The 15,000-nt window shown below is 51.5% G+C and overlaps 1 protein-coding gene across 1 annotated transcript in view; it reads left to right on the top strand.

The window, feature by feature from the left end:
* Positions 1-15,000, top strand: part of srcin1a (SRC kinase signaling inhibitor 1a) — a 45,689-nt gene that overhangs the window by 6,799 nt on the left and 23,890 nt on the right. Inside the window, exons 3-7 of the mRNA XM_080009335.1 lie at positions 7,625-7,820; positions 9,114-9,409; positions 13,227-14,029; positions 14,315-14,416; positions 14,983-15,000. The exon at positions 14,983-15,000 is cut by the window's right edge and continues 110 nt beyond it. Coding sequence (XP_079865461.1) covers positions 7,625-7,820; positions 9,114-9,409; positions 13,227-14,029; positions 14,315-14,416; positions 14,983-15,000 — 1,415 coding nt within the window. The remainder of the gene's footprint in view (positions 1-7,624; positions 7,821-9,113; positions 9,410-13,226; positions 14,030-14,314; positions 14,417-14,982) is intronic.

The raw sequence follows: 15,000 nt of genomic DNA, 5'->3' as shown, positions 1-15,000 counted from the left end.
TAAAAGTCCTGTTTCCATGGTTTTGCTCCACCTGCCTCTCTGGGTGGATGCTCATTAGAGAATCCACACGGTTGACTTAAAATCCCGGAGTGGAGTTAGATTTCCCATGTCTGGTTTTCAAGATTCGAGATTCAAGAGGTGATTTGTCACGTGTCACATGTGTGCTCCATTTAACCTGGAGGACACGATTCCATGTGGATTCCTGCTTCCGCCGCACGCCAGGGCGTGGCCCGGCTCAAGTAGCGCCGCGTCTGACGCCAACAACACGTCTGAGGGATGGCTCAAGTCACGCTGCGGCCTCAGAACCGGCCTCTGTGCAGCCTCTGTGGACCCGGCCGTGGCTCCAAGTGGTTCCAAGTGGTCCCGTGTGGTTTGAAGGTGGTTCCAAGAGGTTCCAAGTGGTCCCGTGTGGTTTGAAGGTGGTTCCAAGTGGTTCCGTGTGGTTTCAAGTGGTCCCATGTGGTTTGAAGGTGGTTCCAGGTGGTTCCATGTGGTTCCAAGTGGTCAAATGTGGTTTGAAGGTGGTTCCAGGTGGTTCCAAGTGGTCCCGTGTGGTTTCAAGGTGTTTCCATGCGGTTCCAAGTGGTCCCGTGTGGTTTGAAGGTGGTTCCAAGTGGTTCCGTGTGGTTTCAAGTGGTCCCATGTGGTTTGAAGGTGGTTCGAAGGTGGTTTGAAGGTGGTTCCAAGTGGTCCCATGTGGTTTTAAGGTGGTCCCATGTGGTTTCAAGGTGGGTCCATGTGGTTTCAAGGTAGTTCCAGGCGGTTTCAAGGTGGTTCCAAGTGGTCAAATGTGGTTTGAAGGTGGTTCCAGGTGGTTCCAAGTGGTCCCATGTGGTTTCAAGGTGGTCCCATGTGGTTTCAAGGTGGGTCCATGTGGTTTCAAGGTGGTTCCAGGTGGTTTCAAGGTGGTTCCAAGTGGTTCCAAGTGGTCCCGTGTGGTTTCAAGGTGGTTCCAAGTGGTTCCAAGTGGTCCCGTGTGGTTTGAAGGTGGTTCCAAGTGGTTCCAAGTGGTCCCATGTGGTTTGAAGGTGGTTCCAGGTGGTTCCAAGTGGTCCCATGTGGTTTCAAGGTGGGTCCTTGTGGTTTCAAGGTGGTTCCATTACATTACATTACATTACATTTAGCAGACGCTTTTATCCAAAGCGACTTACAATTGTTCAATCACCGACGGACGCAGCCATCAGGAGCAATTAGGGGTTAAGTGTCTTGCTCAAGGACACTACAGCATGCTAGCAGGAGGAGCCTGGGATCCAACCAGCAACCTTTAGATGACTAGACCACCAGCTCTACCTCCTGAGCTACCATCCCGCCGTTCCAGGCGGTTCCAGGCGGTTCCAAGTGGTTCGATGTGGTTGGAAGGTGGTTCCAAGGGGTTCCAAGTGGTTCTGTGTGGTTTGAAGGTGGTTCCAGGTGGTTCCAAGTGGTCCCATGTGGTTTCAAGGTGGGTCCATGTAGTTTCAAGGTGGTTCCAGGCGGTTCCAAGTGGTTCCATGTGGTTTGAAGGTAGTTCCAAGTGGTTCCAAGTGGTCCCATGTGGTTTGAAGGTGGTTCCATGAGGTTCCAAGTTTTCCCATGTGGATTCAAGGTGGTCCCATGTGGTTTCAAGGTGGGTCCATGTGGTTTCAAGGTGGTTCCATGTGGTTTCAAGGTGGTTCCAAGTGGTCAAATGTGGTTTGAAGGTGGTTCCAGGTGGTTCCAAGTGGTCCCATGTGGTTTCAAGGTGGTCCCATGTGGTTTCAAGGTGGGTCCATGTGGTTTCAAGGTGGTTCCAGGTGGTTTCAAGGTGGTTCCAAGTGGTTCCAAGTGGTCCCGTGTGGTTTCAAGGTGGTTCCAAGTGGTTCCAAGTGGTCCCGTGTGGTTTGAAGGTGGTTCCAAGTGGTTCCAAGTGGTCCCATGTGGTTTGAAGGTGGTTCCAGGTGGTTCCAAGTGGTCCCATGTGGTTTCAAGGTGGGTCCTTGTGGTTTCAAGGTGGTTCCATTACATTACATTACATTACATTTAGCAGACGCTTTTATCCAAAGCGACTTACAATTGTTCAATCACCGACGGACGCAGCCATCAGGAGCAATTAGGGGTTAAGTGTCTTGCTCAAGGACACTACAGCATGCTAGCAGGAGGAGCCTGGGATCCAACCAGCAACCTTTAGATGACTAGACCACCAGCTCTACCTCCTGAGCTACCATCCCGCCGTTCCAGGCGGTTCCAGGCGGTTCCAAGTGGTTCGATGTGGTTGGAAGGTGGTTCCAAGGGGTTCCAAGTGGTTCTGTGTGGTTTGAAGGTGGTTCCAGGTGGTTCCAAGTGGTCCCATGTGGTTTCAAGGTGGGTCCATGTAGTTTCAAGGTGGTTCCAGGCGGTTCCAAGTGGTTCCATGTGGTTTGAAGGTAGTTCCAAGTGGTTCCAAGTGGTCCCATGTGGTTTGAAGGTGGTTCCATGAGGTTCCAAGTTTTCCCATGTGGATTCAAGGTGGTCCCATGTGGTTTCAAGGTGGGTCCATGTGGTTTCAAGGTGGTTCCATGTGGTTTCAAGGTGGTTCCAAGTGGTCAAATGTGGTTTGAAGGTGGTTCCAGGTGGTTCCAAGTGGTCCCATGTGGTTTCAAGGTGGTCCCATGTGGTTTCAAGGTGGGTCCATGTGGTTTCAAGGTGGTTCCAGGTGGTTTCAAGGTGGTTCCAAGTGGTTCCAAGTGGTCCCGTGTGGTTTGAAGGTGGTTCCAAGTGGTTCCAAGTGGTCCCATGTGGTTTGAAGGTGGTTCCAGGTGGTTCCAAGTGGTCCCATGTGGTTTCAAGGTGGGTCCATGTGGTTTCAAGGTGGTTCCAGGCGGTTCCAAGTGGTTCAATGTGGTTTGAAGGTGGTTCCATGTGGTTCCATGTGGTTCAAAGTGGTCAAATGTGGTTTGAAGGTGGTTCCAGGTGGTTCCAAGTGGTCCCATGTGGTTTCAAGGTGGTTCCATGTGGTTTCAAGGTGTTTCCATGCGGTTCCAAGTGGTCCCATGTGGTTTCAAGGTGGTTCCATGTGGTTCCATGTGGTTCCATGTGGTCAAATGTGGTTTGAAGGTGGTTCCAGGTGGTTCCATGTGGTTCCAAGTGGTCAAATGTGGTTTGAAGGTGGTTCCAGGTGGTTCCATGTGGTTCAATGTGGTTTGAAGGTGGTTCCATGTGGTTCCATGTGGTTCAAAGTGGTCAAATGTGGTTTGAAGGTGGTTCCAGGTGGTTCCAAGTGGTCCCATGTGGTTTCAAGGTGTTTCCATGCGGTTCCAAGTGGTCCCATGTGTTTTCAAGGTGGTTCCATGTGGTTCCATGTGGTTCCATGTGGTCAAGTGTGGTTTGAAGGTGGTTCCAGGTGGTTCCATGTGGTTCCAAGTGGTCAAATGTGGTTTGAAGGTGGTTTCAGGTGGTTCCATGTGGTTCCAAGTGGTCAAATGTGGTTTGAAGGTGGTTCCAGGTGGTTCCACGTGGTTCCAAGTGGTCAAGTGTGGTTTGAAGGTGGTTCCAGGTGGTTCCATGTGGTTCCAAGTGGTCAAATGTGGTTTGAAGGTGGTTTCAAGTGGTTCCATGTGGTTCCAAGTGGTCAAATGTGGTTTGAAGGTGGTTTCAGGTGGTTCCATGTGGTTCCAAGTGGTCAAATGTGGTTTGAAGGTGGTTCCAGGTGGTTCCAAACCAGGTTGTACTTATTGACCAACAAAATGATCTGCGCTGTCCAACTGCAGCACCTGCAGTTAACACAGCGTTGAAGGAAAGATCCAAAACCAAGTTCCCCGTTTTTTTCTTCCAATCAGCTTCCATCAAACAGCAGCTGTTGGTCCTGGATCCTCCTCTCATTTCTTCTCTGTTTGTTCCTTAGTTGTTGCTGAAATGGAAACAAATGTTTAATAACCTGAAGCACAAGCAGACGGATAAATAATAGATAAGAAGGGAGCGAAGGTGAAGAAATATGAGGCTGCTGCTGCTGCTGCTGCTCCTTTGTATTACAACCACCACCACCACCTCCCCCTTCCCTCCCCTCCCCCCCTATTCCTCCCCTTCCTCCCCCTCCCCCTCCTTGCTCCCCCTTCCTCCCCCTTTCCACCTCCGGACCGAGCCCATCACATCAGCCGGAAATCCATGACAATTTAGCAGAACAATTTCTTCCATGCATTGATGACTCCCAGTGTTAAACAGAGACACGAGGGAAAGAGGGGAGATGGACCGAGAGAGAAGGAAGATGATTGAAGAGAAGATGCACTTTAGTGAGGAGGAAAGGTCCTTTATGTCTCTGAAGAAAAGACAGACAGACAGCCAGGCAGGCAGACAGGCAGGCAGGCAGGCAGGCAGGCAGACAGGCTGACAGGCAGGCAGTTAGGCAGGCACACAGACACACAGACAGACATGCAGGCAGGCAAACAGACAGACAGACAGACAGACAGGCAGGTAGGAAGGCAGGCAGGCAGGCAGGCAGACAGGCAGACAGGCAGACACACAGACACACAGACAGACAAGCAGGCAGGCAAACAGACAGACAGACAGACAGACAGACAGACAGACAGGCAGGCAGACAGGCAGGCAGACAGACAGAGAGGCAGACACACAGACAGGCAGACAGACAGACAGACAGACAGACAGACAGACAGACAGGCAGACAGGCAGGTAGGAAGGCAGGCAGGCAGACAGGCAGACAGACAGGCAGACACACAGACAGACAAGCAGGCAGGCAAACAGACAGACAGACAGACAGACAGACAGACAGACAGGCAGGCAGACAGACAGAGAGGCAGACACACAGACAGGCAGGCAGACAGACAGACAGACAGACAGACAGACAGACAAACAGACAGACAGGCAGGCAGGCAGGCAGGCAGACAGGCAGGCAGACAGACAGGCAGACAGACAGGCAGCAGGACATTTACAGCTGTGCAGGAACAAAAGCTGAAAAGTTCAAATCAAAGTTAAATTGTGTTTTCAGAACATTTTATTATTTCAAAAGTGATTGTTGATGTGAATATGTTTATATGTTATATTAGAGATATTATATATACATGTTATATCTATATCATATATTATATATATATATATATATATATATATATATATATATATATAAAATACATATTATATATACATATATATATATATATATATATATATATATATATGTATATAGGGGCTGTAGGAAGGGGTCCTCACCGGTTCTGGACCGCTGCGCAGGTCGGAGCCAGATGTGTTCCACAGTCCAGAAGAGAAGGCGATGGAGAAGTGACACCGTTTATTTGAGGACGGGTGCTGGAGTGAGCGAGCAGCGCAGTTCTCCTCAATTACAGCTTGGGAGAACCTTTTACAACAACAATAGGTGTCCGTCAAGGCTGTCTCCTCTCCACGGTCCTATTCAACATCTTCCTGGAGAACATCATGGAAGAAGCCCTGCAAGAGTTCCACACCTCCATATCCATGGGAGGAAGATCCATCTCCAACCTCCGCTTCGCTGATGACATCGACCTCATAGGGAAAAGCGAAGCTGAACTCCAGGATCTCACCACCAGACTGGAGCAGGTAGCGAGAAGATACGGAATGGAGATAAGCGAAGAGAAATGCAAGATCCTGGTCAACAGCCATAACCAACACCAACCAACATCACAATGAACGGGCAAACACTGGAAGAAGTAAAGGACTTCAAATACCTTGGGTCCCTTGTGAGTGAAGATGGCAGCTCCACAAAAGAAATAAAAACAAGAATTGGCATAGCAACTTCAGCCATGACCAGACTGGCCAGAATATGGAGAAGCAACACCATCAGCTTCCCGGTGAAGGTCAGACTCTATAACTCTCTCATACTATCCACCCTACTCTATGGCTGTGGGAGCTGGACACTCACAGCGGACACCGAACGCAGGATATAGTCCTTCGAAAACAAGTTCTATAGAAGGATGCTACACATTTCCTACAATGAACACCGGACAAACGACTACGTCAGACAGTTAGTTACCACCTATGCTGGACAACAGGAACCTGTACTCTCAATAGTGAAACGTCGCAAACTGTCCTGGTCTGGCCATGTCACAAGACACACTTCCCTGTCAAAGACCATCTTGCAGGGGACGGTGGAGGGGAAAGGAAGAAGAGGCAGGCAGAGGAAGTCCTGGATAGACAACATCAACGAATGGACTGGCTGCAGCTTCCAAACCCTGCTTCGTACAGCAGAAGCCCGTGAGCGCTGGAGATCCCTGACGGCCCAAGCTCCCAACATGACGCCCCTACGGCCGCCTAGGCCATGGGATGAGTGAGTGAGTGAGTGAGTGAGCTGGCGTGAGCTGCATGTGAATGAGGGATGACAGCCTGGAGAGGTGGAGGAGATGGAGGAGGAGGAGGCGTGAGGACTGAGATATTATCCACTTTATACCTGTCTCAGGTAATCCCCGCAGTAAGACACTGAACCCGGGAGAGCGACGTGCTGTGGTCATGTGATCACTGCTCACCGTGTCCATCTAGAAAACATCAAGTCATCATCTTGTTATGGTGCAAACCCTGAAGTGGAGCAGCTCTCATTGAGTCCTCCAAAGACCCGCCTCTTTGGGTACATCCACCCTGACGTAAGAGACTAGAAACAGGAAGATGCATGGCTTCCTACTGGCAACCCGCTGCAGCCAAGGCTTTGATGCAGTGTGCCTGCTCCACGCGCCTGCTCCACGCGCCTGCTCCACGCGCCTGCTCCACGCGCCTGTTCCACGCGCCTGCTCCACACATTCCTCCTTATGCTGCTGCATTGTTGGTGGCGTGGTCCGCCACACATGTGAAGTGAAAGGCTGACGGGGTTCCGCCTTTCACCCGCTCGCGTCTGTCTGCCCAGCGACACCAGGGGCCGAGGGCGTCGCCCGCTGCTCCCTGACCAGACGCCATCGAGTCAGGAGGCGGAGCCTGAGCTTTCTACATTTGGGTTAGCTGGGTGGAGCCAAAGTGCTGTGGGAATGAGGACTGACGGTGTTTCTAGAGAGAAGCTTCTTCTTTTTCCGTTGACTTCCACCCTGTCTGTTACCTGAAGCTGAACGCACACACACACACCCTGCAGTGTGTGTGTGTGTGTGTGTGTGTGTGTGTGTGTGTGTGTGATGCTGTTCTGCGGTGCTCATCCATGGTCATCACTCAGATAAATGACCCTGTTAGAGAACGCTGGAGCAATCTGTCAACATCAGCACCACCCTGCACTGGACAGCACCACCTGTGTGTGTGTGTGTGTGTGTGTGTGTGTGTGTGTGTGTGTGTGTGTGTGTGTGTGTGTGTGTGTGTGTGTGTGTGTGTGTGTGTGTGTGTGTGTGTGTGTGAGCTAAGCCGCACAGTTGGAACATGTTGGAACATACTGTACCACCAACGAAGAAGAAAAAATCACAATGGAGAAAAAGATTAAAAACAAGTTACTAAGTACTCTAATCTACTCTAGCTCTACTTCTACTGTACTCTGCTCTACCATACTCTACTCTACTCTAGCTCTACTTCTACTTCTATTCTACTCCACCTCTACTTGTACTTTACTCTACCTCTACTCTGTTTGCTTCCCTTGTGATGTTCTGCTTCATCCTGTGGTCCCTTCTCTCCATCGCTCCGTTGTCCTGGGGCCACGCCCGTCCAGCCCTAACAGGCCTGTCCCTGCCCCCCGCCACAGAGCCGCAGCCCCCGCCACTCCCAGTCCACCCAGTCCGGACTGGCCGACCAGGCCGCCAAGCTCTCCTTCGCCTCCGCCGAGTCCCTGGAGACCATGTCGGAGGCCGACATCCCGCTGGGCTTCAACCGCATGAACCGCCTGCGGCAGAGCCTCCCGCTGTCCCGCTCCGCCAGCCAGAGCAAGCTGCGCTCTCCAGGTAGCAGCTACGTCACCGAGAGAGGACTCCACCCAAATTCTAACACTCAGTTTCAGCCTGTTTCCAGCATTTTACTGTTTCTACGTAGAATTGTCAACTGATTAAAGAACCAAAAGATAAAAAAGAAAGACATTGGATTGAACACAATGAAATGGAAGTGAAATAGTCGTTCAGAGGGTTTGGTGAGAAACCTTCAGGGAAGGAGGGAAACACCTCTTTGGCTCCAACTTACTTCATTTTGCCGTATTTTGTAGCACCCATTTGAATTCATATTCCATTTGAAAAGGTCGACGTTCCATGGAATTAACAAGCACTCACCTGTGCAGCGCTCTTCTTGTTAAATACTTGAATCCTCGAAAGTACACGGCAAATACAACACAGCTCATCATGTTTGATGCACTCAAAATATAAACAATATCACTGCAAAGGAAATGATGATCTCACCTCGCTATCCATCTTTTTTATCTCCCTCCATCCCTCCATTCCTCCATCTCTCTCTGTTCCTCCATCCCTCCATCCCTCCATTTCTCTCCATCCCTCCATCTCTCCATCCCTCCATCCCTCCATCTCTCCATCCCTCCATCCCTCCATCTCTCTCCGTCCCTCCATCCCTCCATCTCTCTCTGTTCCTCCATCCCTCCATCTCTCTCCGTCCCTCCATCCCTCCATCTCTCTCTGTTCCTCCATCCCTCCATCTCTCTCTCTTCCTCCATCCCTCCATCCCTCCATTTCTCTCCATCCCTCCATCTCTCCATCTCTCCATCCTTCCATCCCTCCATCCCTCCATCTTTCTCCATTCCTCCATCCCTCCATCCATCCATCTCTCTCTCTTCCTCCATCCCTCCATCCCTCCATCTCTCTCTGTTCCTCCATCCCTCCATTTCTCTCCATCCCTCCATCTCTCCATCCCTCCATCCCTCCATCCCTCCATCTCTCTCCATCCCTCCATCTCTCCATCCCTCCATCCCTCCATCTCTCTCCGTCCCTCCATCCCTCCATCTCTCTCTGTTCCTCCATCCCTCCATCTCTCTCTCTTCCTCCATCCCTCCATCCCTCCATTTCTCTCCATCCCTCCATCCCTCCATCTCTCCATCCTTCCATCCCTCCATCCCTCAATCTTTCTCCATTCCTCCATCCCTCCATCCATCCATCTCTCTCTCTTCCTCCATCCCTCCATCCCTCCATTTCTCTCCATCCGTCCATCTCTCTCTCTTTCTCCATCCCTCCATCCCTCCATTTCTCTCCATCCCTCCATCCCGCCATCTCTCTCCGTCCCTCCATCCCTCCGTCCAGGCGTGCTCTTCCTGCAGTACGGGGACGAGACTCGCAGGGTGCACATCACCCACGAGCTGAGCAGCCTGGACACGCTGCACGCCCTCATCGTGCACATGTTCCCCCAGAAGCTGACGGCCGGGATGCTCAAGTCCCCCAACACGGCCATCTTGATCAAGGACGAGGCGCGCAACGTCTTCTACGAGCTGGAGGACGTGCGCGACATCCAGGACCGCAGTGTCATCAAGATCTACCGCAAGGAGCCCATCTACGCCTCATACCCGGCCTCCGCCCACCTTGCCAACGGAGACCTGAGGGTGAGCGGGGGTTAGGTGGAGGCTCAACATGAAACATGAATCAACACCACATAACATTTATATTTATAGAATGTAAAATATATGGTGTTGGATGCTTACATGAATTGGAGTAGAGTGGAGGTGGAGGTGGAGCTGGAGTTGGAGGTGGAGGTGAAGGTGGAGATGAAGGTCGAGGTGGAGGTGAAGGTGGAAATGAAGGTGGAGGTAAAGGTGAAGTTGGAGGTGGAGGTGGAGGTGGTTGCTTCCCTGTAAAAAAACCTTCCTAGAAAGCTGGATTCCTGCCTTCGACCTGCCTGTCCATTCTAAGTCATATCTGACGTGTTTTGTTGTGCAACAAATTGACGCTGTCAGTTTGTTGCTGTGTGGTGGAAGTGGCGGCGGTGGTGGAAATGGTGGAGGTGGTGGAGTTGGGGTTTCTGAGCCATTCCTCTAGGAAATGTGTTTCCTGATCACTGTTGCTTCGCCGGCACTCGTTCTGCTTCAGAGGACCTGAAGGAAACCAAACATCCGCCTTTTACTTCTTGATTTCTTTACATGGAACCAACGCTGAGCATCCGCAGTGTTCACGCAACCAGGCAACCAGGCAACCAAGCAACCAGTTTGTTCTGATCATGCAGAGATGTTCCCAGGAGGTTTTAAAACGTCCTGCTGCAGGAAACACTTAAAGTCCGTGTGAAGCAACAATAAATATGTTCTGAAAAAAGAAAATTGCCAAATATATAACATTAGGTTTCAAAAAGTGTGAAACAAATAGGCAGTATTCTCTGCTCTGAAATGCTGGGGGCATGTCCGCTGAAGGCGCTGAAACCACGCCAACCAAAGAGAGCAGTGCAGGCGCCAGGATGACGAAGGGGCCATCCTCGCCAACGGGTAAAGTTCATCTACAACAAAGACACTGTTTTTTTTACTTTGTTTGGAGAAAAGATCGCTCTGAGCGCCACAGAGCTGCTCGGCTGTGGAGCTGCTCTGGTCACGGTGGTTGGAACCTCTGCTCCAGCCCTATGATGCTAATGCGCTCTAGGTTTTATGTAGTGTTAGGGGAGGGGCCATGCTAAGTATGGCTCAAGTGTGTAATCGAGCCACCATTTCAGACCCGCCCAAAAAATCCTGAATACAAAAATGAAAAACAGTTTAATCGGAATCAGAATCAGAATCAGAAATACTTTAATAATCCCAGGGGGAAATTACTTTTGTTACAACATATTTACATACAACATATAATAATTACTAAGAAACATATTTATATATAAATATATATATGAACATATCTATATGTTATAAACATTTCTATATATAGTGTAAAACGGTCTAACTCCACAATTCAGTACGACATCGTTCAGTGTTTTCACATGTTTCAGCAATTTTATTACACAAGTGTAGTGTTTTTAGAAGCAAATCAATGAATTCACTTTACTGGGACTTTAAACAGGACAAATCCTAGAACCTTAAAAGGAACTTATTATATGTCTTTTCAACAAGTTAATATAGGTCTCTGAGCTCCCAAAAACATGTTTTTGAAGTATATCGCTGTAGGGAGGTGGGCATGCCAGGGCACGGTCGGGTCCGGGGGGGTCAGCGTGATTGCTCCTCAGCTGCGCCCCTGCATCGGTCTGGTCGCGCTTCGCCTATCTCTCCCAGTGCCAAAACTCATACTCAGAACATACACCGCACAATAGGCCTAGGGCTTGCGAGATGGGTGGGGTATAAGCTATGCCGGTGGGAATGCGGCAGGCGGCTGCCATCTTGCCTGTCAGGCTCCTGCCCCAGTGAGCTTCTCATCCATCCCAAAGTTTTATTCCCATTCATATTAGCTGAGAACACATACACTCGCACACCAATCCTACTGCGAACAACACTCCACCAGACCAGGGTCTGCGGGCCAGGAGGGGTGCGGGTGTCCTAAAGGAACCGCGCCCCCAACCCCACAATTTTAACTGCAATTGCCGACAGCACACATTGAGCACTGGGGTTTTTCCGGGGTGGCAGCAGGCGGGTCGGTGTGGGGGCGTGGTTGGCCCCCATGCCGGCTTAAGATGTGTGCGACCTGGCAGGGCTGCAGAGAGCGCCGCCGGGTGCCTTCCCAGGCCCCTGGGGGGGCTGCTTGCTGTTGTGGGTGTGGGGGGTGGCTGTCGGCCTTCTGCTCCTGCTGCTCGGCTTCTCTGTGGCGGGCGGGTGCTGGGGGTGGTGGAGGGCCCGTATATCTGGCGGCCTGATGGCATTGGCGGGGGGTTGGGGGCTAACATTCAGGTGCCCTGCACTAAGCACACTCTACTACGTGGATGGTCCCCCGCTGCTCACTCCGGGTGGGCAGTCTGGTCGGCTGCGGTGGTGCGGGCCTGGCCCTTACGCAGGGTGTGGGCATGGGGGTCCCACCAGCTTAGCTGCGGGGCGGGTGGTTCGGGCGGCGTGTCAGTGTGTCGGCGCGGGGCCTGGATCCTGGTCTGCGGTCAGTGTCTGGTTCTGTGACTGCGGCTGCGTCTTGTGGGGAGGGTTGTATGTGTGCGGGGTCTCCTCGTGCTCCCTAGGACTGGGTTATGCTCCTCGGGGCCGGGGCGTGGGGGTTGCTCCACGGCCCTCCGGCTTCTATAGGGGCCCGGGGGTCTTCTGTGGCCGCAGGGTATTTACGCGGCTGCGGAGCTCGGGGTGTTTGGGGCCCTTTCCGCTGCTTGGAGGCGCCAGGACATAATACCAACCTTATACCCTTATAGACCAGAACCAACTGGGATAAGTCCTGTACACTCACCGGTGGACACCTTACACACACAACCACACACACACACACACACACACACACACCACACCAGCACTTGTGATTCTCCAGCCTAATTCTAATTCTACTATGGCACCAAGTGATGTAGGACGGGATTGCAGATCTAAAGGGCTTGCTTCACCGCATGCTTTCTGAAACAGACAGATCACAACAAACTGAGCGTGTTGCTTTACTTCCCAGTGTGTGAGAACCATCACACCCACATGCACAAGCACGGAACAATGGGGCCTTTGAAGAGAAAAGGTCCCTTTAAGAAACATAAAAGTTACTCACGCGTTCCTTCAGCTCCTCCACGCCACAGGGTTGCAGCACGTTTACCAGCAGCTGCAGCCCTTTCCGCTGCACTTCCTGCTGCACTTCCTGCTGCACTATCTACTGCCGGGAGCAGCTGGAGGCCGCAACACTGGAATTTTTTAATTATACTATTTTTCTTTTACTATTTTTATTTTATGGAAAATAGTAAAAATAAGGAACATGCAAATAATATAAAATAATATAATATTATAATAATAATTACAATTGGGGGGATGGTAGCTCAGGAGGTAGAGCTGGTGGTCTAGTCATCTAAAGGTTGCTGGTTGGATCCCAGGCTCCTCCTGCTAGCATGCTGTAGTGTCCTTGAGCAAGACACTTAACCCCTCATTGCTCCTGATGGCTGCGTCCGTCGCTGTTTGAATAATTGTAAGTCGCTTTGGATAAAAGCCTCTGATCAATGACTAATGGTAAATGTAAATGATAATTACAATATAATACCTGTATATCTAAGCTCACAAGATAAGTAGACAACCATGGAGCTCTAACTTGACATTTTATTTTAATTTAATTTTGACTTTTTATCTTTCTTTTCAATTGGCCTGAATTAATTCGTAACAACAGCAAGAGAGTCTCTTCTTGCAGCTCCTCCAGTCTGTCAGCCTGTTTAGGACTACGTTGTAATACTGTGTAATAGTGTAATGTCATTGTTTATTTTAAAATATGGTGTTATGCTGGTGTAGCCATGTCAGCGTTACAGCCGTCTCCATGGTAAAGCCCCATTTCTCCTTCCAGAGGGAGCTGGTCTACTCGTCCCGGGACTCGTCTCCGACCCGCCGGCTCAACACGCTGCCATCCTCCTCATCCGTCTCCTCCGTCTCGGGTTCCCCATCTCGCTCACGCCTCTCCTACAGCGGGGGCCGCCCGCCCTCCTTTGGGGGGACGGGGTCGCACCACGGCCACGCCCCGCACCCTCACCACCCGGCGGCCGGCCAGGGCGTCGGAATGTCGCCCTCCCCCAGTGCCATCCTGGAGCGCCGCGACGTCAAGCCAGACGAGGAGGTGTCCGGGAAGAACGCGCTGCTGCTGAAGAGCGACGGGCTGTACGCAGACCCCTACAGCCTGGTGCACGAGGGCCGGCTCAGCATCGCCTCCACCCAGTCCCTGGCTGCCATCGGAGACCCCTTCAGCTTCCCCGTGTCAGGGGGGCTGTACCGCCGTGGCTCCGTGCGCTCCCTCAGCACCTACTCTGCCGCTGCCCTGCAGGGCGACCTGGAGGACTCCCTCTACAAGCCGGCGGGCTCGCTCTACTCGGACAGCTACTCCTCCGCCACGCTGGGCGTGGGCTTCCGCATGCCGCCCTCCTCCCCACAGAAGATCCCCGACCGAGACTCGTACTCCAACTCCCCCAGCAGGGCGTCGCCCGTCCGCCAGACCTTCCGCAAGGACTCCGCCTCCTCTTCTGTGTTCGCAGAGAGCCCCAAGTCCAGGCCCAGTTCCGGATCCGAGCCACTGTGTCTGACGGCGGGGCCCGGGGAGGGGGGCCGGGCCACGCCTGGTTTTGGCTCAACAATGGGAGGACAGGATTCTGACAGCAGGTGAGACTCATCGTAGAAAGACTCACCCTGTTTACTTCACAGTATTCCATATCTTCCAGGTGAGGATGCCAGTGATTCCAAGACCCTCAAAATGTGAAAATACTCTCATCAACAAGATATCCTAACATTTCCACTTCAAAGATGAAGGTAGAGGCTAAATTAAGGGAAACTCTCGTATTGTTTCACCTAAACCTTGTCTGGTCAACCCGAGTAACCACGTCCCTGAAGAACTTGGTCACAGTTGCTGCTGTTTAATGCACCTTCCCCACACTGCTGCTCCTGCAGGGATCACCGCCTGGAGCGGATGGAGGCCATGGAGAAGCAGATCGCCAGTCTGACCGGTCTGGTCCAGAGTGTGCTGACCAGAGCGCCGGACAGCGACAGCACGTAAGTAGGGAGGCTATATCTGCCCTCCAAATAAAGGCCCCTGACCCCCTGTCAATCTCCGATCAGTCTCCGCCCTCACTTTAGTTTCAACAGACGAGGGACGAACATTCAGCCCCAAACCAGTGCTCTGAAGGCGGAGGAGGCCATGTTGGTGTTGTCTCAATGGCTTCCTCTAGCGGTGGTTGTTTGTGTCCTAGTTTGTCCAGTATTACTGATTGCACCTTCAAAGGAATGCTCTTAAAAGAGGCTGAGCTGGTGGACGAACGGGGGGTTTCTAATCCAAACGGTCCCACTAAAACTCCCTCCACCCTGTTGAGCTGCTCACACCAAGACAGTATTATCTGATTATCTAAAGACCAACAAGCTGACACCTTGTACCTCTATTATTTATTCCCTGTTTACCTGACATGTTCTGAAGTCCTCCTTAAAAACATAAAATTATATCTTGTGTAGTTAAGGGGGAGAAGTACCAGATCAGTAGAGTGCATGCTAACAGTGAGTGGAGAGCAGTAGTGCTGTTAGCGTTAGCACTGTAATTGCCTTGCCCTGTGGCCGTTGATCCTCAGGTGCGGCCTGCTGCGTCT

The sequence above is a fragment of the Zeus faber genome (genome assembly GCF_960531495.2).
Source record: "Zeus faber genome assembly, chromosome: 11".
In the NCBI taxonomy this organism is placed as follows: domain Eukaryota; kingdom Metazoa; phylum Chordata; class Actinopteri; order Zeiformes; family Zeidae; genus Zeus; species Zeus faber.
This window is presented reverse-complemented; position numbering and strand designations above follow the sequence as displayed.